General features: G+C 42.2%; 1 protein-coding gene across 1 annotated transcript in view; it reads left to right on the top strand.

Moving 5' to 3' along the window:
- Positions 1–25,413, top strand: part of LOC148502840 (cytochrome P450 2A13-like) — a 96,956-nt gene that overhangs the window by 11,713 nt on the left and 59,830 nt on the right. The window contains exons 2-4 of the mRNA XM_088449312.1: positions 1,210–1,419; positions 3,381–3,543; positions 10,717–10,866. Of these exons, the coding sequence (XP_088305438.1) occupies positions 1,249–1,419; positions 3,381–3,543; positions 10,717–10,866 (484 nt within the window). The 5' untranslated portion in view covers positions 1,210–1,248. The remainder of the gene's footprint in view (positions 1–1,209; positions 1,420–3,380; positions 3,544–10,716; positions 10,867–25,413) is intronic.

The following is a 25,413-nucleotide window of genomic DNA, read 5'->3' as shown; positions in this document are numbered from 1 at the left end:
AGTTTCGGGTGGCCTTGGTGATCAAGGGGTGGACTAGACTATGCCGTGGCCAGTCCCGATGATAATGTGCTGGGCTGTTGGTGGTGACAGGAATTTTTTTTCCTGTCAACACAGTTACTGTACACTGCAGGGGATCGTGTGGACCTATTTTCATGGGAGGCCTGGAGCTGTAGCTCCACCCACCCCATTGTTAATCCGGCCCTGGGCAGAGGTTTTTTCCTTCTAATTACTGTATTTTAAAAGAAAAATAAAAGTGACACTTTACAATATTCTGAATTTGGGTCTCTCTGACTTGTATATTATGGAAATAAAAACTATAACAATTAAATTAACATTGCAGAGCTAAGCACCAAATGGTAACGAGATGCCTGCATTTAACTCGCTACCTCCCCAGTTACTGCCCACAAATGCTCCTAGTCTGTCAATAACACTGTGCAGTCGTTAATTAAACTTGGCGCATCCGCAGTGTAACTCATATGGTTTGGGTACGGGATGCCGGCACTCAGGATCCCAGCTGTCAGAATCCCGATGCTGGCATCCCCAACAGGGCTAGCATACCGACACTTGTTTGGTATGCTAACCCTCCCCCTCTCCCTATCCTAACCCTAATACAGATTCAAATGCAAAAACAAAACACGAAGATGAAATCGGAACCAAAATCAATACACGGGGTCAGCACATGTCTCTATGTATAGTACAATTGCCATATTTCTGCGGGTAGTCTTTTCAATTAATAATTACTCCAGTTGACTGCGCTCAATGAACCAAAATTTAGTGCTGGACAACAGTGACTGACAGCAGTTCTGATATGCTGCAAACCCAATAATTCATTTTATGGTTCTCCTGATCCTAAAGAAGGCCTGAAGATTTTGTGAAAAGAAAACAGATAAGGTGCAGACTTCAATGTATTTAAACCTAACAACTTAGAGCTTACAGTAAGTTTCCTAAAAAGGTGCTTCAATCAAAAACTATGCTTTGTTCATTCTTGGGTGTATATTACTATTCTGTGCAGCAATACTATAAAAGCAAAACACCTGAACATCCCTGGAAATCCTCCTGTTTTTCATATGGTCCATTTTAAATAAGCTTCGCTGCCAGTCAGGAATTTCATTATCATTTCATATTAACACTTTCTCTGAAAAATGTTAGCAGGAAAATGAATATCTAGTAAAGGTCTAATAACAAACACTCCAAACATTTCCATTCCAGTAAAGAAATCACAATACTGTACCCCGGCATTAGATCAGCATGGAGCCCCTGACTCTGGTCCTGGTATTTCTGCTCTCCTGTGTCCTCTGTCTCTACACCTGGGGCCACATAAACAAAAGACAGAACCTTCCTCCTGGACCGACCCCGCTGCCTATTATCGGCAATCTTCACCAGCTGAAGTCAGGGCAAATGTTGGAGTCTTTAAATAAGGTTAGTATTAAGTTTTAGTAACCATATTTTGTAGGTACAAGAAATAATGTTACATTTACATTTTTGGGTTCAAACAAATGATCATTTATCAAGACTAATTTTCTAATTAGATTTTTCTGACAATGTACAGATGTATTTTACAATTACTACTGTATGCGTGGAGAAAACAGATACTGAAATGTAAAACATGTACATTACTGTAGGAGAATCATACCTGCCTACCCTCCCTATTCCTGCAGGAGACTCCCAGATCAAGGCACAGTCTCCCGATGCCCCGGAAACTTAATTAAATCCCCCGCATACCTCTGCTGTCGGCTGTAGAGCACCTTCTCTAGCTGTAATTGCAGCGGGCGGCCACCAGGGGAAGAGCATATGAAAGAGGTATCCGGAATTGTAGAGCTTCAGCAACATGGCTGCCACCCTTCTGCAGTGAGGGCAGTATTTACCCTCTCCTCTAGTTATCCCTGCTCTCTGCTGCTGGACACAGGGCCATGACAGGATACTGTGTGGTTGTGCTACAGGTATAGAAAAGTAATGTATTACAGTACTGTATGTGTGTGTCTGGCACTATGTATGTGGGGAGTGCATGGTAGCACTGTATGGTTAGGGTGGCTGTATGCTGGGCACTTTGAGTTTGTGGGTATAGGGGGTGTATGTTGATCACTGTATGGGGGTGTATGATGGGTACTGTGTCAGTGTGGGTATGGGCTGTGCATGCTGGGCACTGTATGGATATGGTGTGTGCATGCTGGGCACTGTATTGGTATGTATGCTGGGCACTGTATGGTATATGTGGGGGTATGTACTGGGCACTGTTGGTATGGGGTGTGCAAGCTGGGCACTGTTTGGTATAAGTGGGGGTATATACTGGGCACTGTGTTGGTATGGAGGGGTGCATGCTGGGCACTGTGTTGGTATGGGAGGATCATGGTGCTTACTATATGGGAATGGGGAGTGTATGTTGAGTGCAAGTATTGGAGGGTGTATCCTGAACATTATGGGTATTGGGGTGTTTGCTGAGCACTGTATGGGTATGGGGGTTGTGCGCCTTCTGGGCACTGTGGGGTATATGCTAGACACTGTATCAATAAGGAGCATACTTACCTATCCTGCTGGAGTCTCCTGGTTCACTGCAGGAAACACCCTGAGTGTCAATAGATACGCCCACAGGTGAAGTTAGACACAACCTTTGAGCAGAGCATGACATGCCCCTTTAACAGAGCGCCACATTCCGCATTCTACAATTTCCCTGAAACTAGTTTTCAAAAGTAGGCAAGTATGAGGAGAATGGAGCTTGTATTTGAATACTGTGATGGAAATTAGAACTTGCTTTATACATTGTGGGGTATGGGTCCAAAACCTAGTATTGTACAGTTAGGGGAGTCAGAGTGAGAGGAGAGCAGGCTCTTTTTTATACAACAGATGGAAGAGTGAGGACATACAATGTGAAGAGGGCTGTTTTGATTGGTTCGTGACAGGTGCCACCACACAGGACACAAGACAGAGGTAGTGGAAGGTCACTGCCCTAATGGTAACCTTTCCAAACTTTTAGGGTGCCAAGAGAGGTAACTTGCTTCATAAAAGGGTGCAGGCTACATCCTTAGGACACACCCAGCACCCCTCTTCCTGCTCCATTTCTCCCCCAGACTTGTGCTGTCATGCCGTGACATCATGTAAACCAGGGATGGGGGCTTGCCGGCCCTGGTTGTATTGGCTATGGCACTGTGAGGTGGAGGATTCAGGTTTGTATTGTATAGTGTGGGGGAGGATATGCCATGTATTATACAGTAGATAAAGATCTGCATAGGAGAGTATGAGGGAGATTCATTCTTTGCACTTTATTTCATAGGGCATGCGCTTAGGATATTATTTTCAGTCTATATAATACATTAACATTTGTATATTAAACAAGTTCATGCATCACTGTATAACATGTACATATAATTGCCTCCCATATATAGATGAGAGGGATATATGGAGATGTGTACACACTATATCTAGGACCGAGGCGAGTGGTTGTTCTCTGTGGATATGATCTTGTTAAGGAAGCTCTGGTGGATCATGGAGAGGTTTTTGGAATGAGAGGTATATTACCATCTGTGCAATCATATTTTAAAGGGAAAGGTAAGTAAACCCCATCTGCTTTGTTTTGAGCAATGCCTGATTCTACTACACAATGCTGACAGACCATATTAGCAATATTGTATCCTATGTGATCTCCCTGAAAATGTCAGTAGGTAGACAGCAACAGGTATGTCAAAGAGCGAAGATAATGTGCATGCCAAAGGTGCACATATAGAAAGGGGTATGGCCTTGTGCCATCTAGGCCATGCCCATGGTATGATTTTTTTAGGAACATGTAAAAGTGCATGCACACAATCACCGTGGAGGTAACTATTAAAGGGAAACAAAACTTTTTAAAAACCAGATCCACATAAAATAGTGTACACTGAAACAAGCCAGATCCACATATACACTGAAAAATAAATATTTTCTTTATTTCAGCAACCTCTCAGGTGTCACTCCAGAAACCCCCATGTGTCACTTCAGCAGCTCCTTATGTGCTACTCCAGCCCCTCATTTGTCACTCCAGCAGACCCTCATGTGTCACTCCAGCTCCCCTCTCTCTCCTTAAGGCCACTCCAGTCCAGCCACCTTCCCCCACTCTCCCTCCCACTCCATGGGTAACTCTAGCCCCCACCCACGAGTCACAAATAAAATGAAAATAAAATGAAAAAATAAACCCTCAAAGCTCTTACGTTGTTGCGAACTGTCTGTGTCACGTAGATAGGCTCTGGCATCTGAGACCGTATCCTCCTCGTGGCTGCAGTTTCAGTCACAAGTTTAGCTTTGCCTTCTGTTTGCAGCATGACATCACCACGTCAACCCATACATGCCTCTGGAGTGGAGCAGACTGCTATAATGAAGAACGAGCCTCCTCTGCACAGCTGTGTACCCATCAGAGAAGACAGTCACTGTCAGTCAGGGGAGTCGGCAGGGGAACCGCATCAGGAAAATGGAAGAGCCACACATGGCTCAAGAGCCACAGGTTGGCCACCGCTGCTATAGTATCTAAACAGTTACAGTTCCCTACTTAGATAGCTCCAGTCTATATGCAACAAGAAATGCTCCTTTGGAAACCCAATACGTATATTCATAATTTTGAAAAGGAATGAGGGTGTGATGTACTAAGCTCTAGAAAGTGATATATTGGAGAGTGATAAATTGCCAGCCACTCAGCTCCTGTCATGTTACAGGCTGAGTTTTAAAAATGACAGGAGCTGATAGGTTATCACTTTCCAATTTATCACTTTCCAGAGCTTTGTACATCTGCTCCTTAGTATGATGATTCAGTTACGGAAAAAAAATGATGTACGTCATGGAAAATGGCCACAACTATGGAGTCTGAAATAGCTAATAAATAAGTTCAGTGACATAGGTAGTAAGAGTTCCTTTAGTGTGGATACGTATCTTTTTAAACAGCAATTTTGCAATCACTCTAAAGACTGTCAAAGGAACTTAGGGCCTGATTCAGCTTCAGACAGACTAGCTAAGCTGCTTGCAAGCTATGCTAATGCAGCAGGAGACATCTCTCTTGCTACATTATGTATCCAAGCTGCATTGTCCAACGCAGCGTCAGATACTCTGTGGACCATCGGCCAGCTAAGGTGACCCATAGGGTCATGCAGCCGGCCATTGTAGCTGTGAGGAAGAGGCCAGGAAATCTCCATCAGCTGACAGAGATCCTGGCCTCTTCACTCCACCCCAACAGTTGTGCCTTTCCTCCGTTTTGGGTAACAGAGGCTGTCGCCACTCCTTCCCTGCCCCCAAATGGCAGCAACAGTCAATCACTGACAGTCTGATGCCAGGTAACATGCGGGCTCGCAGAACCATTCTGCACATGCAGAGAATGTGTCTGGCACCTGCGCAGATTCTCGATCATTGGGAATCTGCATTCAGCAGTGCACGCTAGACCTCAGCTGTAACTGGGCCACAAATAGAGAAAGAAAAAGAATTGTCCATTCTGGTGCAGAAAATTATCCTTTTGTGAACTACAATGGACAATTCTTTCAATGTCTCTATTCTTTTGTCAAATCCAATGTGAGTGGTAGCACCTCCATTAAAAATACATACTTGAATTTATTGATAACAGCAGGTACATCAGTTTAATTACTCTTGCAGATATATAATTGTATGTCCTGTGCAGTTGGTTATACACACACACTTGTAACTGTACCACTCCAGAACTCTTTTGTGGTAAATCACTCCAATGTGGCTTTTGCCATATGCTTTGGATCATTTTCCTGCTGGAATACATATATTTTCAAAGTTCTAGATCCTAGAGTGCATTAAGGTGTAATCCAAGATTTGTCTATATTTTGCTTTACAAACTTTGGGTTGGGTATGAAATACCGACAGTCCGGATGCCTGCTGTCAAAATGCGAACAGCAACATCCAGATGCTCGGTAACCAGACAGGGGTTGGGTAAGTATACTAACCCTCCCCCCTTTTGCCCCTAACCCTGCCTTCTTGCACCCTAACCCTCCCCACCTTAACCCTAACCCTCCCTGTTAGTGCCTAAGCCTAACCATGCCCCATTGGTGCCTAAATATAAACATCCCCCCTAGTGCCTAACCCTAAACCCCCCAAGGGGTGCCTAACCCTAACCCCAACCCCACCACTGGAGCCTAACCCTAACCACCCCCTAAATCCTAACACCACTGTGGTTCCTTATCCTAAGTGGCTAACAGCTAAGGTGCCCCAATGTACCTTCGTTCAGGATGGCGGCTGTCAAGATTCCAGCATCAGGATCTAGACTGGCACTGGGATTTCAACGCCTATTTTTAATTTCAGTTTGGGCTTACGACACCGGGATTTTGATGGCCGGCATTCCATCCGCTGGCATACTAACTACATTCCCAAATGTTACCCTTGAAATTACAACTTTGTGGGATTATATTGCTATGGAAATATTTTTCTGTTTCGAGGGGCTAGCAGAATCATTAGCCAGCTTTAGGCAGCTGCTTAAGAGCGCCGACACCTGGAAGGTTCCATTGAGTCTGCCAATAAAGTGTCATTTGCTAGATGACACTAGTGGCAGCCATGGTGGGTCTTATCAGCTGCAGCTCTCCCAACTATGACCCATGGCGGCCATAGGCAAAACTGTAGGGTAAGCCAGCTATGAACAGGACCAACCCCTTTCAGTGCATCCACAAACTATAACACAGTTCATACACAGGGAGCACCACCACCAGACTGAGCAAAGCATGTGGTTAGGACATTAGGGTGAGAGGATGGTGTTGCCCTCCCCTTCCCAATGGCCCCCGAGATCTGGCAGAACACAACACTCCTCTACATGTGACAGGCCACAAGGGGCCATGGCAGAGAGGGTGGCACATAGGTCAGTGACCAAAGTCATACTGTTAAGGAAACCTCTCTGGAATAATGCTAAATCACATGGAAATAAAAGATTAAGCAAAAATATTTATTGAGGTTTGGAAATGATGACAGGGTAATGCAGATGAATTTGAAAAAGTGAATAAGCAGGGTACACAGGAACAGTGCTGGAAATACAGAGCTACCATGAATAATTGACTGCAGACCGGTAAGTAAACATAGGTTTCAAGATTGTGACAGAGATAAATGGTTCAGATATGCAAAAAGTCCATACACTTCCATAGGCTGGAGACACAGGGCCTCATTCAGAGGCGGTCGGAGGATGCAAGCGGTCGCTCAGAAACTGGGCGGCCGCTTGCATATCCTGACCGCCCGCCTCTGTTGCGGTCGTTAGGCTGTGGGTTAACACCCACAGCTCTAATGACCGCTCCGGTGATGGTCACGATGGTCAGAGACCATCGCGACCATCGGGGCTTACGACGAGACCCTAGGGTAGGGTCTCCCTTGTCGTAAGCCCCGGAGAGCTTCTGGCTCTGTCTGAGCTGGAAGCTCTCCACTGACATCACTAGTGATGTCAGTGGGGCCTCCCCCAAACGGTAGGCATTCCCATGGGAACGCCTCCGTTTGGGCTGCCACCCCCCCGGCCCGCCTTCCAAACGGGGCGAGCTGTCAATCAACATCGACAGCTCGCCCCCTTTGGATCGAGACCCGCTACGACCGACGCTGTCGGTCGTAGCGGGTCTCACCGTCGTGCGCATGCTCTGTGGGGGCCATCGACCCGGTCCGACCGGGTCTGAATCACCCCCACAGAGCTTATATGATTAATGCCTTGGTATTGCAGGCAGGAAGATCCCAATGAACAAGACAGACTGAACTTGACCACAGACCAAATTAAATACAAGGCAAATAGACAAACAATGACCAATACTCACTGCTGGTTGCAGATGGCCTATAAGGTTGGCAGACAGGTGTGACTCATGATGCGATAATCACAGTTTCACCAGAGAGAAGCACCTCAGGTCAGGACCAGAACATATCTGAAAGATCTGGTGACCCCTACTGGTGAAAAAGCAAACAAAACAGAAATCACAAACAGACAATACTAGCACACACTGACAGCCCGATCCAGAGGCCTTCAATGGTGGAAAAATTGCAGTTTGGGACACAGGGCCTAATTCAGAGACGGTCTCTCTGAACGAGCTCTTGCTCTGAATCAGGGCATTTTTTTTTCGGCCTCCTGGCCGCTCGCATAGCTGTGGGTGACCACCCACAGCTATTGCGAGCGGCCAGGTTGATGGTCACGATGGTCTAGACCATTACGACTATCGGACTTGAGATGAGACCCTTGTGGTAGGGTCTCATGGCCGCAAGCCCCAGAGAGCTTCTGGCTCTAATAGAGCCGGAAGGTCTACCACTGACATCACTGGTGATGTCAGTGGGGCTGCCCCCAAACGGCAGGAGTTCCTCCGGGAACGCCTCCATTTGGCCAGCCACCCTCCCACCTGCCTACCAAACAGGGCGAATTGTCAATCGCCATCGACAGCCCTTTGGTGCAAGACCCAGAGCGGCAGAGCACCCATCGCTAGCCGAGTCTCACGCATGCGCACGACAGAGCCGGCTCCGTCGTGCGCATGCCCAGTTGGCAAACATTGACCAGGTTGTGAGCGCTCAGCACTTGCGACCGGGTCTGAATCAGGCTCACAGTGCTTTAGTCCTAGAGCTCTGCAAGAAAATGTAAGCAGTCTGTGGGTTCCAAGAATAACTAAAAAGTTGACTGTGCCTATCCAGATATGGTGGGACTACAAGTCCCAGCACACCTTGCTTCTCTGTCAACTCCCATGACATGGTAATTAAATCTATCTATTATATATGGGGCGGGATATGGTTCAAATCCTGACAGTTCAGATGCAGGTGATGGAATCCTGACACCTGTCAGAATAAATATATATATATATATATATATATATATATATATATATATATTGTGAAGCCTGTGGAGTGCCACCTCATCCTTGTTTATACAGGGATACTACCGAAGAGCAAATTACTCCAGGAAGGCATCCTGGCAACATCTAACATTTATTGTGAGTGCTCATCACCACTTGTGAGTAATGTCCGGATACAATATAATGGTGCCGGTCCATGGGAGTTTGATGGATTTTCTGTGTAGCAGAGCCTACAAGTCTGCAAGTCCACAATTGTAGAATAAACCAGGAGGAACAAACAAATCCACTATCCTAAGAAATACTTATAATCCATTAGCCACAATACTCCGAGCCACAATCCTTAGTACACTTGCAGAAGCCGACTCCAAGACAAGTAGCTTTAAGAAGCAAACACACAGACGTACACATACACGTACACACACGTACACACACGTACACACACGTACACACACACACACACACACACACCTGGAGCTCTCTTGCATCCTCTTTTTTAAAAAGGGTTCCGATTTCCACCATTAAAATCTATCCTGTAAAGGGTGTTCTTAGGAATAAGTCTTCACTTATTGGTAGAGTTCAATGAGGGGCTGTAAAAGATATTTGTTGTGAAGAATTCCCACCTGCTGTTTTCATGCCCCAGTCTTCTTGATGTAATTAATCCCTTGGTGATGATGGATGTTAGCCAGTCACTCCCTGTTTTAACCCCTTGTAGTAATTTGTGACATCAGAGGGTCTCCAGCTGCTCCCATCTTCCTGTATTTAATGTCTTTACAGGAAGTGACTGGCTCAGCATAAAGCATGACACCTGCCCTTGTTTAAGAACAGTAGCTGACAGTTCAATTTTGTACTAAAACATTGTTTAGAATAGGCCTGTGTCAGTCAATTATGTCACTTGTCTGATAATAAATGTTATTGAAAATTAAATGCACTGTAAATTGTCCTTCCTGTCACCATGGGGTTTGGTAAAAAAGTTAGACAGGCATTAGATAGACAATGTCTAGATAACAGATGTTAGACGGGCAATAGATCAACAGGTACAAACAGTTGACAGGGTAATATGGTCGACACTAAAATGGTGGACACACATTTCCAACCCTAACCCTCCCTTTGGTGCCTAACCCTAACCCTTCCACCTACTGCCTAACCCTAACCATCAGGATAATTGCCTAACCCTACTGGTCCCTTATAGTGCCTAACCTTAACCATCTGGTAAGTACCAAACACTATCCCTAGGAAAAGCAAAAAGCATGTGTCAACCATTTTTTATGTCTATCTTTTGACCATGTCGACCCTTTGTACCTTCATCCACGTCAACCTTTTGTCCCTGTCAACCTTTAGTCCATGTCAACCTATTGCCTGTCTAACAACTGTTGTCTATCTACACATTGTTGATGTTTTTACTGTCTATCTTTTGACTGGAACCCGTCACCATACCTGGTTATTGATCATCTGTTTGGAGTGTTTTCTCACTTGGACTTGCTTTTTGCTTTAATGTAACTACCTAATTCTGTGCGGAGAAACCAATTAGGCAATCAGATAAACTATTTTAATTATCTGAAATTATCACCTGTTTTTTAGAAGAATGTCCTGTACTACACTATGTTTTTGCTTTAATTCTATGGGCAAACTCGCCAGAATCATGCCTATAACATAGGTGTTACAATGCTTTTTCATCAGAATTTGTTCTTTTGTATGTCAATATTTTTAATACAATATTATAACTTAAGATCATGAGTGCTTTTCTTCTTTAGGATATAAATACATATTGAATATATAAAAGAAAAACCAGAGGACACATGTTTGTTCAATAATTGCTCAGGCCCCCACCCCTACCTAGAAAAGCCACATGCAGTAGCTGCTGTACTCTCAGCTTATACATGGTGATCTCACCAAGGGTCGGTGTTTACAATGGATTTTTTGTTACTCTAAAAATGTTGTGTGTTATCTTCCTCAGGAGTGATACTTGGCAATGGAGAAAACTGGAAACAGATGCGTCGTTTCTCCGTTGTCAATCTCAAAACTTTTGGAATGGGAAAAAGGAGCATAGAAGAAAAAATACAAGAGGAGGCACATTTTTTGGTGGAGGCATTAAGGGAAACCAATGGTAGGTTGCACCTAATTAATGATGTCAGTATAGGTAAGTGCTATACTTGAGACTGTGTATAACATATGATCACATATTTTGGTTTTGCGAATAGGCTCTTAGGGGGAGATTTAGTAAGTGGCCGTTATTGGTGCTGTTTGGAAACCAAGACATGTCGGATGCTGTTTTCAGATCCAAAAAACAGAATTTACTATCCTGCAGGTTGAGGGTAGAAATTGAAAACATCATCCAATTATGAATGGCATGGAAAAATCCAATAGGCATAGTTCCAAGTGTAAAGGTTATAATAATAAAGACTTAACTTTTATTACCTACTTCTATAAAATAAATGATTGTAAATATCTTAAGGCAAAAATGTATTACTTACTATTTTTCCTAGATCGTATAAAATCTGTGTATCTAGGAATTCCCCTCCGATCACGAATGTTCAATTAATATGCTGTAGTGCAAAATTCAACGTGTACTATTCGAACAATGGATTGGCTCTGTGCACTGGATCTTTGTAGATGGTTCGGGTAGTGCTGCAGTAAGCTACAGGTCACCCTGACCTGGGGGTATAGTATAGGTAAAAAGTAACCCTAAGGTTTACTGACTGCGCTCTTCCCTTGGTGGATTGTTTTTTGTCGTTATTCAGGAAACTAATGTATGAGATGCTGGATGTCTCTATACATGCGTTAATCAGACATTGATATGAGACTTATTAGCTGGAAAGCCTTTAATGTAATATCGATTTGCATCAACAACATAATTGTAGTATTTATAGAACACCAGGGGGTCCTATGCGATGAACTTAATTCATAAACACTGTAAGCACATGGTCAATGTTACAGTCACTGAAATGCTGATTGTGCTGTGACACATAGCCTAGTGTCTTAGCGTATAATCAGTGTCGTGGGTAGGGGGGTATGTTGCAACACCTTTGAGGTGTCAATGTCTCTTCCTGCATGCAGTAATTTAAAGATAGTACCTTAAGTTCTGGTTGGAAGTTCTCATTGGAGAGCAGCGTCCCGTCTCTCCTGGAATTGTAGGTGCACTTCTTCATCCTGGTGCTGGGGACCTTTGGGTTAATCGGGTTTCTGTGTAGCTCAAATAGCTGTCTTCTCCTACCATGGGACACCTGCACCAGTGTGCCTTTTTCTGGTTTTCCATGGAGTTGTCCATCTGGGGAGGTGCCTGGCTCTGGAGGTCGTAGCTCTCTTTGAACCGTTTGGTGGGTCCCTTTGGACGTGGTCATATGAACATTTCCTCTGGCCTGAGCGCTGCTGCCATCCAACCTCCTTCTGTTCACTTCCGGGTCTCGCTCACATGACTGCGGCTGCCGGGAGGACATGTTCACATGACTGTGTCGAATTGCTATCTGTGCATGTTTTGCTGGATGTATTGGTTGGGGGTTAGGGGTCATGGCCCAACGTGTTTTGGCTGTTTAGACTTCCTCTGGGGATGTAATGAACCCAATATGTTGATTGTTGAAATCTTAAGTAGGGTGAACTCCTTGCCCATTAGTTTAATTGGGTTTGTTAATGATTGCTCAGTGGGGCTGTCAGTCAAACGCTACTTGTAGCCATTGGGTGACTGTGCTGCAGTATTTCCTGTGCTGAGGAATTAGGGGGTAATCCACCATCTTGGTAGTGGTTTGTTAATGAGTGCTCAATGGGGCTATCAGTCAAACGCTGCTTGTATCCCATTGGGTGACTGTGCTGCAGTATTTCCTGTGCTGGGGAATCAGGGGTTGAGCCACCATCTTGGTAGTGCTGCAGTATTTCCTGTGCTGGGGAATCAGGGGTTAATCCACCATCTTGGTAGTGGTTTGTTAATGATTGCTCAGTGGGGCTGTCAGTCAAATGCTGCTTGTAGCCCATTGGGTGAATGTGCTGCAGTATTTCCTGTGCTTGGGATCAAGGGCTAATCCACCATCTTCGTAGTGGCAACCTGTATGTTACTGTGCTGCAGTGTTTCCTGTGCTGGGGGAATCAGGGGTTAATCCACCATCTTGGTAGTGGCAACCTGTATGGTGTGTTGCTGCTGAACTGTGGTTCCTTAATGGTTTTACTATTAATTTCATAGTAATGAATACTAATACTTAACTATGGTTCCTTTCTGCTTGATTAATATTATTTCTGTCTAGATGTGTAGGTGACATCGCTGTTTTTCTTGAGCCTGTTCTTATTATTATTGTTATGGGTTAGTCTCCCATCTGTGTAGTGACATGTTGTGTGAAATGAATTTTTTTTTTATGATCCTAGGGGACATATTTTTTGTTTTGTTATGTTGTGTTATTGAGTGGTGCGGTATGTGCAGATATCACTAGGTTGTTGGATGGTTCAGGGGACAGGTAGTTATTGGCTGTTGATCGATTGGCATATTATTGATTTGGTGGCGTTGTCTATGTACAAGCCTTGTGGGTGTAAAGTTTCCATTGTGATCATGTGTTTTAGTTCTTCCCTGTTTCTTTTAAGAATATAGTCCCCCCCTCCAGTTTTTGTGTATTTATTTTAACCCTGCAAACACCAATGCTCTTCGGTCACAGTTATGTTTGTCCTTATAGTGTTTTGAGAGTGGATGTTCCTCACAGCCTTTGGTGATGTTTCTTATGTGCTTGCTTAATCTCTGTTTAAGGGGTCGTATTGTTCTTTCAATGTATTGCTTGGGGCATTGGCATTGTAGGATGTACACTATGCCTATTGTGTGGCATGACAATGATCCCTGTATTTTTTTTAAGTTGTTTTCCACTGCTGGTGGATGTTATGGTGTGTATGGGTGTTGTGCTTTTTTGTTTAGTTTTGCATGCTTTGCATGTCCCAGAGTAATAGAAACCCCCTTTATTTGGTTTTGGTCTTAGTGTTGTTTGGATTGTTTTGGTAGGGGGGATATGATTTTCGATTAATTTACTTCTCACATCTGGTGCTTTATGAAACACTATCTTTGATATAGGTGGTAGGATGTCTCCCAAGGTCTTGTCTTGGAGTAATATGTGCCAGTGCTTGTTCAGTGTGTGTTTAATTTGTCTTGCTTGCCTATTGTACTGTGTGGTGAATAGGACTTCATTTTGTTTCTTAGGTTCTGTCTTGGGTTTGTATTCTAAAAGTGGTTCTCTGTTTTGTTCTCTCACTTCTCTGTATGCTTTTTGTACAAGGTCTTTGTTGTAGTTCTTTTCCAGAAATGGTGTTTTCAGTGTTGTGCTCTGTTTGTCATAGTCTGTTAGTCTTGAACAGTTACGTCTTAGCCTCTTGAACTAAGTATGTTGTTTAACCAGTTGGGGTGGTGTTCACTTAAACAACTGGCCTCTTGAACAACTGGTATGTTGTTTAACCAGTTGGGGTGGTGTTCACTTGAGGCTAAGATCATACTGGTCACATCAACTGTTTTGCAGAATGTGTTTGTCTGGATTTTGTTGTTCTCTATAAAGATGTTCAAGTCTAGGAACTCTACTATGGATTTGCTATATTTGGTGGGGAATATCAGGTTGTTTTCATTGTCACTAATGTATTCTATTAAGTGTGTCAGTGAAGTGATATATACTTTCCAAATAGAGAATACGTCAGCTATGAATCCCATCCATGTAACGAGGTTCGCACCCAGCTTCGGGTGGGACCATATGTTTTTGTCCTCCTAGTAACTCATAAAGAGATTTGTGAAGCTCTGTGCGAATCCCATAGCAGTTCCCTTGGTCTGTATGTAGAATTCATCACTGAACCAAAGGTAGTTGTGTGTAAGGATGAATCGTATTCTTTCGATGATGAAGTCTTTGTTTTTCTTACATTTCTGGGTCCAAAGTGAGGTAGTGTCTGGTGCTCTCTAAACCCTGTTCATGATCTATGATTGCATATAGAGAAATCACGTTGCAAGTGACTAACCAGTAGTCTTCTTTCCATTCTATATGTTTTAGTCTGTTGACTATGTCTGTTGTGTCTCTGAGGTGTGCTCTTTCCTGCTTTTCATATGGTTGCAGATACATGGCAATATATTGTGATAGGTTGGAGGTGAGTGAGTTAATGCTGGATATGATGGGCCTGACTGGTGGTTTTGTCTGGTCTTTATGAATTTTGGCTAAGTAGTAAAATACAGGGAGTACCAGATTTTTTATGTTGATGAACTCTTGTTCTTGTTTCGGGAGTATTCCTTCATATAGTCCATTTTTAAGTAGTCTCTGTAATTCTAACTGAAAATTTGTGGTGGGGTCCTGTTTTAGTTTACTATATGTGTTTTTATTGTTAAGTATTCTTGTCGCTTCTTTAAGGTAGTCAGCTTTGTCTAGTAGGACTATTCCGCCCCCTTTGTCCACAGGTTTTATGATAATAGTTTTGTTGCTCTGTAGGTCTTTTAGTGCTATTCTTTCTATTTGCGTGAGGTTCATTCTTGTGGTTTTTTTTGCATTTTGTTTGTCATAGATCTTGGTGATCTCGTTCTCGAGAATGTTGGTGAACATGTGTATATGGTTCCCCATGATGTAACTGGGGTAGAATTGAGAGGTGGGTTTGTGGTTAGTGTGTCTGCATATGTCGCTACTTGTTGGTTTGTGTTGGGGCATGGGTGTCTTGGAAAATAATTTTTTGAGGGTTAATTTCCACGTGAATTTGTGTAGGTCCATGTAAGTGTCAAATTTGTCCAGCTTGGCTGTTGGTGCAAATTTTAGTCCTTTCTTGCGAATCTCTTTATGAGTTACTGGGAGGACAAAAACATATGGTCCCATCCGAAACTCGATGCGAACCTTGTTACATGGACGAGATTCATAGACGATGTATTCTTTCTTTGGAAAGGGGATATCTCTTCACTCACACACTTCATAGAATACATTAACGAAAACAACCTAGACTTGAACATCTTTATAGAGAACAACAAAATCCAGACAAACACATTTCGCAAAACAGTTGATGTGAACAGTATGATCTTAGCCTCAAGTGAACACCACCACAACTGGTTAAACAACATACCAGTTGGGCAGTTCAAGAGGCTAAGACATAACTGTTCAGGACTAACAGACTATGACAAACAGAGCACAACACTAAAAACACCATTTCTGGAAAAGAACTACAACAAAGACCTTGTACAAAAAGCATACAAAGAAGTGAGAGAACAAAACAGAGAACCACTTTTAGAATACAAACCCAAGACAGAACCTAATAAAATAAATGAAGTCCTATTCATCACACAGTACAATAGGCAAGCGAGACAAATTAAACACACACTGAACAAGCACTGGCACATATTACTCCAGGACAAGACCTTGGGAGACATCCTACCGCCTATACCAAAGACAGTGTTTTGTAAAGCACCAGATGTGAGAAGTAAATTAATTAAAAATCATATTCCCCCCACCAAAACAATCCAAACAACACGAAGACCAAAACCGAATAAAGGGGGTTTCTATTATTGTGGGACATGCACAGCATGCAAAACAACTAAACAAAAAAGCACAACACCCATACACACAATAACATCCACCAGCAATGGAAAAGAACTTAAAATAAAGAGATCACTGTCATGCCACACAGAAGGTATTGTGTACATCCTACAATGCCAGTGCCCCAAGCAATACATTGGAAGAACAATACGACTCCTTAAACAGAGATTAAGCAAGCACATAAGAAACATCACCAAAGGCTGTGAGGAACATCCACTCTCAAAACACTATAAGAACAAACATAACTGTGACCCAAGAGCATTGATGTTTGCAGGCTTAAAAGAAATACACAAAAACTGGAGGTGGGGACTATATCCTTCAAATAAACAGGGAAGAACTAAAACACATGATCACAATGGAAACTTTACACCCACAAGGCTTGTACATAGACAACGCCACCAAATCAATAATATGCCATTAGATCAACAGCCAATAACTACCTGTCCCCTGAACCATCCAACAACCAAGTGATATCTGCACATACCGCACCACTCAATAACATAACATAACAAAACAAAAAATATGTCCCCTAGGATCATTAAAAAAAAATTCATTTCACACAACATGTCACTACACAGATGGGAGACTAACCCATAACAATAATAATAAAAACAGACTCAAGAAAAACAGTGATATCACCCACATATCTAGACAGAATTAAAATTAATCAATCAGCAAGGAACCATAGTTAAGTATTAGTATTGATTACTACAGTATTAAATTAATAGTAAAACCATTAAGGAACCACAGTTCAGCAGCAGCACACCATACAGGTTGCCACTACCAAGATGGTGGATTAACCCCTGAATCCACTAGCACAGGAAACACTGCAGCACAGTCACATACAGGTTGCTACTACCAAGATGGTGGATTAACCCCTGATTCCCCAGCACAGGAAATACTGCAGCACTACCAAGATGGTGGATCAACCCCTGATTCCCCAGCACAGGAAATACTGCAGCACAGTCACCCAATGGCTACAAGTAGCATTTGAGTGACAGCCCCACTGAGCAATCATTAAGAAACCACTACCAAGATGGTGGATTAACCCCTGATTCCCCAGCACAGGAAATACTGCAGCACTACCAAGATGGTGGATCAACCCCTGATTCCACAGCACAGGAAATACTGCAGCACAGTCACCCAATGGCTACAGGCAGGGTTTGACTGACAGCCCCACTGAGCAATCATTAACAAACCCGATTAAACCAATGGACAAGTAGTTCACCCTAATTAAGAATTCAACAATCAACACATTGGCTTCATTAAATCCCTAGAGGAAGGCTGAACAGCTGAAACACATTTGGACATGACCCCCACACACCTAACCCCCAACCAATACATTCAGCAAATCAAGCACGGATAGCGATTAGCAGCAGTCATGTGAACACATCCCCCCGGCAGCCGCAGTCATGTGAACAAGACCTGGAAGTGAACAAAAGGAGGATGGGTGTCAGCAGCGCTCAGGCCGGAGGAAGAAGACTCGCAGCAGACCCACCAAACGGTCCAAAGGGAGCTACGACCTCCAGAGCCAGGCACCTCCCCAGATGTACAACTCCACAGAAAATCAGAAAAAGGCACACTGAAAGAGGTGTCCCATGGTAAGAGAAGACAGGCATTTGAGCCACAGAAACCCGATCAACCCAAAGGTCCCCAGCACCAGGACAAAGAAGTGCACCTATAACTCCAAGAGAGACGGGAGGCTGCTCTCCAACGAGAGAGGTACTATCTTTAAATTACTGCATGCAGGATAAGACAATGACACCTCACAGGTGTTGAAGCAAACCCCCCTACCCACGACACTGATTATACGTGAAGACACTAGGCTACGTGTCATAGCACAATCAGCATTTCAGTGACTATAACATGACCATTTGCTTACACTGTATAAGAATTAAGCTCATCGCATAGGACCCACTGATGTTCAATAAATACTACATTTATGTTGTTGATGCAAACCGATATTACATTAAAGGCTTTCCAGCTAACAATACGTCTCATATCAATGTCTGATTAATGCAGGTATATAGACATCCAGCATCTCACACATTAGTTTCCTGTGTAACGACAAAAACCAATTCACCAAGGGAAGAGCGCAGTTAGTAAACCTTATGGTTATTTTTTACCTATCAAGTACTATTCAACTGAAATAAACCTGCAACGTTTTTACCAAGTCATAACTGAGAGAAGCATGCATTATTCATGTCGATTATTGGGTATGTCCCATTATATAGCAGCTTCTGAAAGTTTAGGGTTAGTGCACATAAATATAGAAAAATATATCAACAAGTTTAACTTATGGAATTCCAATCCAGTAATTGTTATCACAAGTCTGTTTAGAAACAAGTAATCAAAGGTCTATTCAATCTTTTTGCACATATCTCATACAGTCATGGAAATCCAAGTTTAGTGCCCACAGGTATAGCTAAACGTATCAGTCGTAGCAACTTTTGGATTTCAATCCAATGACTGTGATTAAACATCTGTATCAAGGCAAGTAATCAGCATTATATTATATGTTGTTGCACATATTCTATACAGTCACACTGTGAAAGCAATACTAAATGTACCAAAAAGGATGGCATCACTTATTTATCATTTAAATACTGTGATCATTGTTGCAATGCACAAAATCCATGAGGTAGTGGTGTGTAAAAGGCAGAATTGCACATATTCTCAATATTGCATAAACCCCAGATGTTAACAGTAGTTTGTTAATAATATTCCACAGTTCCCTGTGCAAGTTTGTTATTTCCAGCTATATTGCACATAGCCTTAAAAATAAAGTTATACGGTAAATGCAGAATATGGAGCATGAGTCCACGATACTTTATTAGTTGCAGATAGCAGCAATAAGCAGACAATATTAATGTTTTAGCAGCAATGAACAAACACTAGATGATGTAAATGTCACAACCCTGGCTAGTTTTTTACCTTTTGCCTGGAGACTTACCTCTGCCAGCTGCTCCGAGGATCTGTGTGTGCAATTCGCCTGGGAAATCAGCTCTGAATCATACTGGCTGTGACACTTCTGTGTGCATTGGACTGTGCTCTCCTTTCCACTGTGATTATTCACCTGGGCCCTCCTCTGTCTGTGAACACTGCTAGCCTTGATTGGAATCGCAGGTGTAGTTCTGATTCTCAGTACTGCAGAGATGACTGCTCTCTCTGCTTGTTGTGCCCTCCACCACTTAGAGTGCTGCCAAACCACCTGACCATATCCACCAATTCCTGCATGACCCAGGGTATATACATCCACCTCTGATAGCATACTGGGCCAGAACATCTCGTTACTTCATGTGGTGTACAGCTTGTGTTATAGCTGTCTCTCTGTGTGCAAGAGTATCCCAGGCTCCTGCAGGTTCCTACACCAGTTCATCTGGAAATCCTGCTTACAGCAATACCTGGTATATTCAAAAATCCTGCTTACAGCAATACCTGGTATATTCAGAAATCCCCTTACAGCAATAACTGGTATATTCAGAAATCCTGCTTACAGCAATACCTGGTATATTCAGAAATCCTGCTTACAGCAATACCTGGTATATCCAGAAATCCTGCTTACAGCAATACCTGGTATATCCAGAAATCCTGCTTACAGCAATACCTGGCATATCCGGAAATCCTGCTGCTGTAACAAATTACCAGTGCCACAGGACTCATAGCATTGTCAGTGAGCTTCCTTACTGTGCTCTCAAGTGTGTATTTGCTACTCGTCTGCAGCAGTTCCTATTTGTTCCAGCCGTCCACCATTACACCTGGAGTCCAGTTACCCTCCGGTCCTAACCAGAGTTACAGTCTTCCTCTATTATACCTGGAGTCCAGCTACCCTCCGGTCCTAACCGGAGTTAGTCATCCTCCATTATACCTGGAGTCCAGTTATCCTCCGGTCCTAACCGGAGTTACAGTCATCCTCCATTCACCCGGAGTCAGTTACAAGTTCATTCCACGCTACTCCAGTTTGGGGTCAGTTCCAAGTTACAAGTTCACTCCACGCTACTCCAGTCCAGAGTCAGTTTCAAGTTTCAAGTTCATTCCATAATACTCCAGTCCGGAGTCAACTCCAAGTTTAAAGTTCATTCCATATTTACTCCAGTCCGGAGTCAACTCCAAGTTTCAAGTTCATTCCATAGTACTCCAGTCTGGAGTCAATTCCAAGTTCCAAGTTCATTCCACATTGCGCCAGTCCGGAGTCAATTCCAAGTTCCAAGTTCACTCTCCATATGGCTTCCCAGCTGCACCGTCTACCTACCGATACCCCATCCAGCTCAGCAAGCCTTCCAGCTGGTCTCAGTCCGGTTCCTCCAAGTTTTCCTCTGGTTCCCGTCATTTATCACCAAAGGCAGTTCTCACTGCTACACAATTCACATGCAAATTGAGCTCTAAACATCATCCATGGCTCCAGTCAAGCCGGTCTCTGCTGAATCCAGTCCAACACCTGAGTCAGGTAATTCTCAGACACCAACCGTGACAAGTCAATCTTATATAGTAACATCAATTTTTGTGTTTTGAATGGATCTGATAGCTTAATTAGCCAATGTAATGTAAATGCACAATGCATAAACCAAACCATAAGATACTAGTTATTACACAATTCCCTATAGATCATTTAATATGATCATTATTATATTGCACATAATCATTGAGGTAATAGCTTATCATCAACAAATTGCTTATGTCCTCATTATTGCGTAGACCCTAGATATTAACAGTTATTATCTTCAGTATTGCACAGATCCCCAGAAAACATAATTGCCTCCAATTAAATTTCCCATTATCCTCTGAATAATGTAGTATGGTAAGTGAGGAATGTAGCATCTAAGCCCTCAATTTCAACATCTTACAGTTAAAAGCAATAAACACACATGATGTAAAATAAATGTAACAACATCAATATCGGTGTCTTGACAGGGTTAATACCATAATAAAGCACAAGCTAATTAATTTGAATAAATGTTTAAGCAGCAGTCTATTGATCAATATAGGAGATAGAATTAGTTAGAGACAAGACGGTCTATATTGACAGCTTTATCTTGTTATTAGTATCAACAGTGCATAATCTCCAAAATTTAAAACAGGTCACATTATATATATATATATATATATATGCATAAAGTCATGAGGGAGCGGCGGCACTCAGCAATAACAAGCACAATAAAGAAGGGTTACATAAACCTCTGTATTCACTTCAACGTTTCAATCGTCAAGATTTTCATCAGGAAGTACAGAAACCACATACAACACTTACCTATATACACAGTACACACCACGAGTGCAGCTGATCGCGTCCATCAGGATCACCATCTGATTACCTTATCGTTCTGTCTATGTACTTATTTTCTATGTTGGTGAAGGCACGGTTTGTCTTATGTGTTTATTCTGGTCTCCATAGTGACGGACACGTCAGACGTCGCGCCCGCTGCATAGTGCAGGGTGATGACGTCAGATGGTGATCCTGATGGACGCGATCAGCTGCACTCGTGGTGTGTACTGTGCATATAGGTAAGTGTTGTATGTGGTTTCTGTACTTCCTGATGAAAATCTTGACGATTGAAATGTTGAAGTGAATACAGAGGTTTATGTAACCCTTCTTTATTGTGCTTGTTATTACTGAGTGCTGCCGCTCCCTCATGACTTTATTTTGATACCATTGTGGAGGGCACCTATCTTGTATTTGGAATTTGAGTGCCGGGCCTGTGCTATTCTATATATATATATACATATACAGTCAGGTCCATAAATATTGGGACATTGACAGAATTTTCAGATTTTGGCCTCTATTCACCACCACAATGTTTTTGAAATGAAACAAACAAGATGTGCTTTAACTGCAGACTTTCAGATTTAATTTGAGGGTAATTACATCCAAATTGGGTGAACGGTGTAAGAATTACAACAGTTTCAATATGTGCCTCCCACTTTTTAAGAGGCCAAAAGTAATGGGACTATCAACTCAAAAGCTATTTCATGGACAGGTGTGGGCTATTCCCTCATTATTTAATTATCAATTAAGCAGGTAAAAGGTCTGGAGTTGATTCTAGGTGTGACATTTGCATTTGGAATCAGTTGCTGTCAACTCTCAATATGAGATCCAAAGAGCTGTCACTATCAGTGAAGCAAGCCATCATTAGGCTGAAAAATCAAAACAAACCCATCAGAGAGATAGCAAAAACATTAGGTGTGGCCAAATCAACTGTTTGGAACATTCTTAAAAAGAAAGAATGCACCGGAGAGCTCAGCAACACCTAAAGACTCGGAAGACCACGGAAAACAACTGTGGTGGATGACAAAAGAATTATTTCCCTGGTGAAGAAAAACCCCTTCACAACAGTTGGCCAAATCAAGAACACTCTCCAGGAGGTAGATGTATATGTGTCAAAGTCAACAATCAAGAGAAGACTTCACAAGAGTGAATATAGAGGGTTCACCACAAGATGCAAACCATTGGTGAGCTACAAAAACAGGAAGACCAGATTAGAGTTTGCCAAACAACATCTAAAAAAAGCCATTACAGTTCTGGAACAACATCCTATTTACAGATGAGACAAAGATCAACTTGTACCAGAGTGATGGGAAGAGAAGAGAAGGAAAGGAACTGCTCATGATCCAAAACATACCACCTCATCAGTGAAGCATGGTGGTGGTAGTGTCATGGCGTGGGCATGTATGGCTGCCAATGGAACTGGTTCCCTTGTATTTATTGATGATGTGACTGCTGACAAAAGCAGCAGAATGAATTCTGAAGTGTTTTGGGCAATATTATATGCTCATATTCAGTCAAATGCTTCAGAACTCATTGGACAGCGCTTCACAGTGCAGATGGACAATGACCCGAAGCATACTGCAAAAGAAACCAAAGAGTTTTTTAAGGCTAAAAAGTGGAATGTTATGCAATGGCAAAGTCAATCCCCTGACCTGAATCCGATTGAGCATGCATTTCACTTGATGAAGACAAAACTGAAGGGAAAATGCCCCAAGAACAAGCAGGAACTGAAGACATTTGCAGTAGAGGCCTGGCAGAGCATCACCAGGGATGAAACCCAGCATCTGGTGATGTCTATGCATTCCAGACTTCAGGCTGTAATTGCCTGCAAAGGATTTGCAACAAAGTATTAAAAAGTGAAAGTTAGATTTAGGATTGTTTCGTTTGTCCCATTACTTTTGGCCCCTTAAAAAGTGGGAGGCACATATAGAAACCGTTGTAATTCCTACACCTTTCACCTGATTTGGATGTAATTACCCTCAAATGAAATCGGAAAGTCTGCAGTTAAAGCACATCTTGTTTGTTTCATTTCAAAGCCATTGTGGTGGTGAATAGGGGGCAAAATATGAAAATTCTGTCAATGTCCCAATATTTATGGACCTGACTGTGTATGTGTGTATATATATATATATATATATATATATATATATATACTGGTTTAATGCAGGAAATTAAAGATAAGTAAGAAAGTATAAGTATTCCTCACTTCTGCTTTCATCTGTTATTCAATTTCTATGTAGTGAAATGGTGATGAGAGGGTGAGGAAATTAATGTCTATAGAAAATGAAGTATAGTGGTATTATGTTAAAGGTCTTTGTAGTGGGAGTTAGATAATCCCTGGTGCCTATTGGTATTGCAGGGGTTAAATTCACCCAGACCAGTCAAAAAAATCACCAGAAAGAAGCAAGATAATGATAATGTAACCTGTGACAGATATCAACTTTAATTGTGAGTGTAAAGATCTCACATTAGCTGTGCTTAAACAAAACAAAGAAATCACTCGTATGCAGTATAAAGTCAAAGCGCTGCTCTTATTTATCAAGTTTGTGTAGTGCTGAATAGCCGCATGTGGCTGGGAGCCAGCGCGCAGACAGGAGTCAGCATGCAGAAGGGAACTAGTCAGCCTGTCTGCCAGTCAGCTGATCAGGCCAACAAGTCCGTGCAGTGCTGAGTAACCACGTGTGGTTGAGAATCAGCAGCGGGGACAGGAGTCAGCATGCAGGAGGAAGCGTGTCAGCCTGTCTGCTGGTCAGCTGATTGGGCCAACGTCAGGAGTGGAATTATATGATGGGGTTGACGCGCGTTTCGCCTTTTAGACTTTTTGTCAAGACACCAATATTGATTTTGTTACATTTATTTTACATCATGTGTGTTCATTGCTGTTAACTGTAAGATGTTGAAATTGAGGACTTAGATGCTACATTCCTCACTAATCATACTACATTATTCAGAGGGTATTGGGCAATTTACTATTGATTATTTGCCTTGATACAGACGTTTAATCACAGTCATTGGATTGAAATCTAAAAGTTGCTATGACTGATACGTTCAGCTATACCTGTGGGCACTAATCTTGGATTTCCATGACTGTATGGGATATGTGCAATAAGATTGAATAGACTGTTGATTACTTGTTTCTAAACAGACTTGTGATAACAATTTACTGATTTGGAATTCCATAAGTTATACCTTTTGATATATTTTTCTATATTTATGTGCACTAACCCTATACTTTCAGAAGCTGCTATATAATGGGATATACCCAATAATCGATATGCTTTTCTCAGTGATGACTTGGTAACAATGTTGCAGATTTATTTCAGTTGAATAGTACACGTTGAATTTTGCACTACAGAATGTCAATTGGACATTCCTGATCAGAGGGGAATTCCTAAATACACAGATTTTATACTTGTATCTAGGAAATAGTAAGTAATACATTTTCACCTTAAGATATTTACAATCATTTATTTTATAGAAGTAGGTAATAAAAGTTAAATCTTTATTATCATAACCTTTACACTAGTACAATTTAAGAGTGCCCCAAAAAAGGATTTTTTCTTCTTTGCCCTTGCAAAATACAATAATAGATATATACACATTTATATATTCCAGGGAGCACAGCCAACACATTGTTATTTACATGATTAAACCCAGAACAATAACGTGCTACAGTTGGTTAATAGATTAACAAATATAATAATTACTAACCTGTGCATGGTCTTATTTCCCATTCCCTTTTCCCTTCCAATATAGTTCCAAGTGTAAAATACAGTATGTGTGTGCTACGCTTAATATATGTGTAGCTGCTCAGTATACACTATTCATAGCCACAAAACTTTAAAACCAAGCGCTTTTATGAAATTACTAGAAAAGACAGACT

The sequence above is a fragment of the Taudactylus pleione genome, unplaced genomic scaffold, assembly GCF_031769625.1.
Source record: "Taudactylus pleione unplaced genomic scaffold, aTauple2 ptg000481l, whole genome shotgun sequence".
Classification (NCBI taxonomy): Eukaryota; Metazoa; Chordata; class Amphibia; order Anura; family Myobatrachidae; genus Taudactylus; species Taudactylus pleione.
Note: the sequence above shows the minus strand (reverse complement) of the source record. Positions and strands in the feature narration are given on the sequence as shown.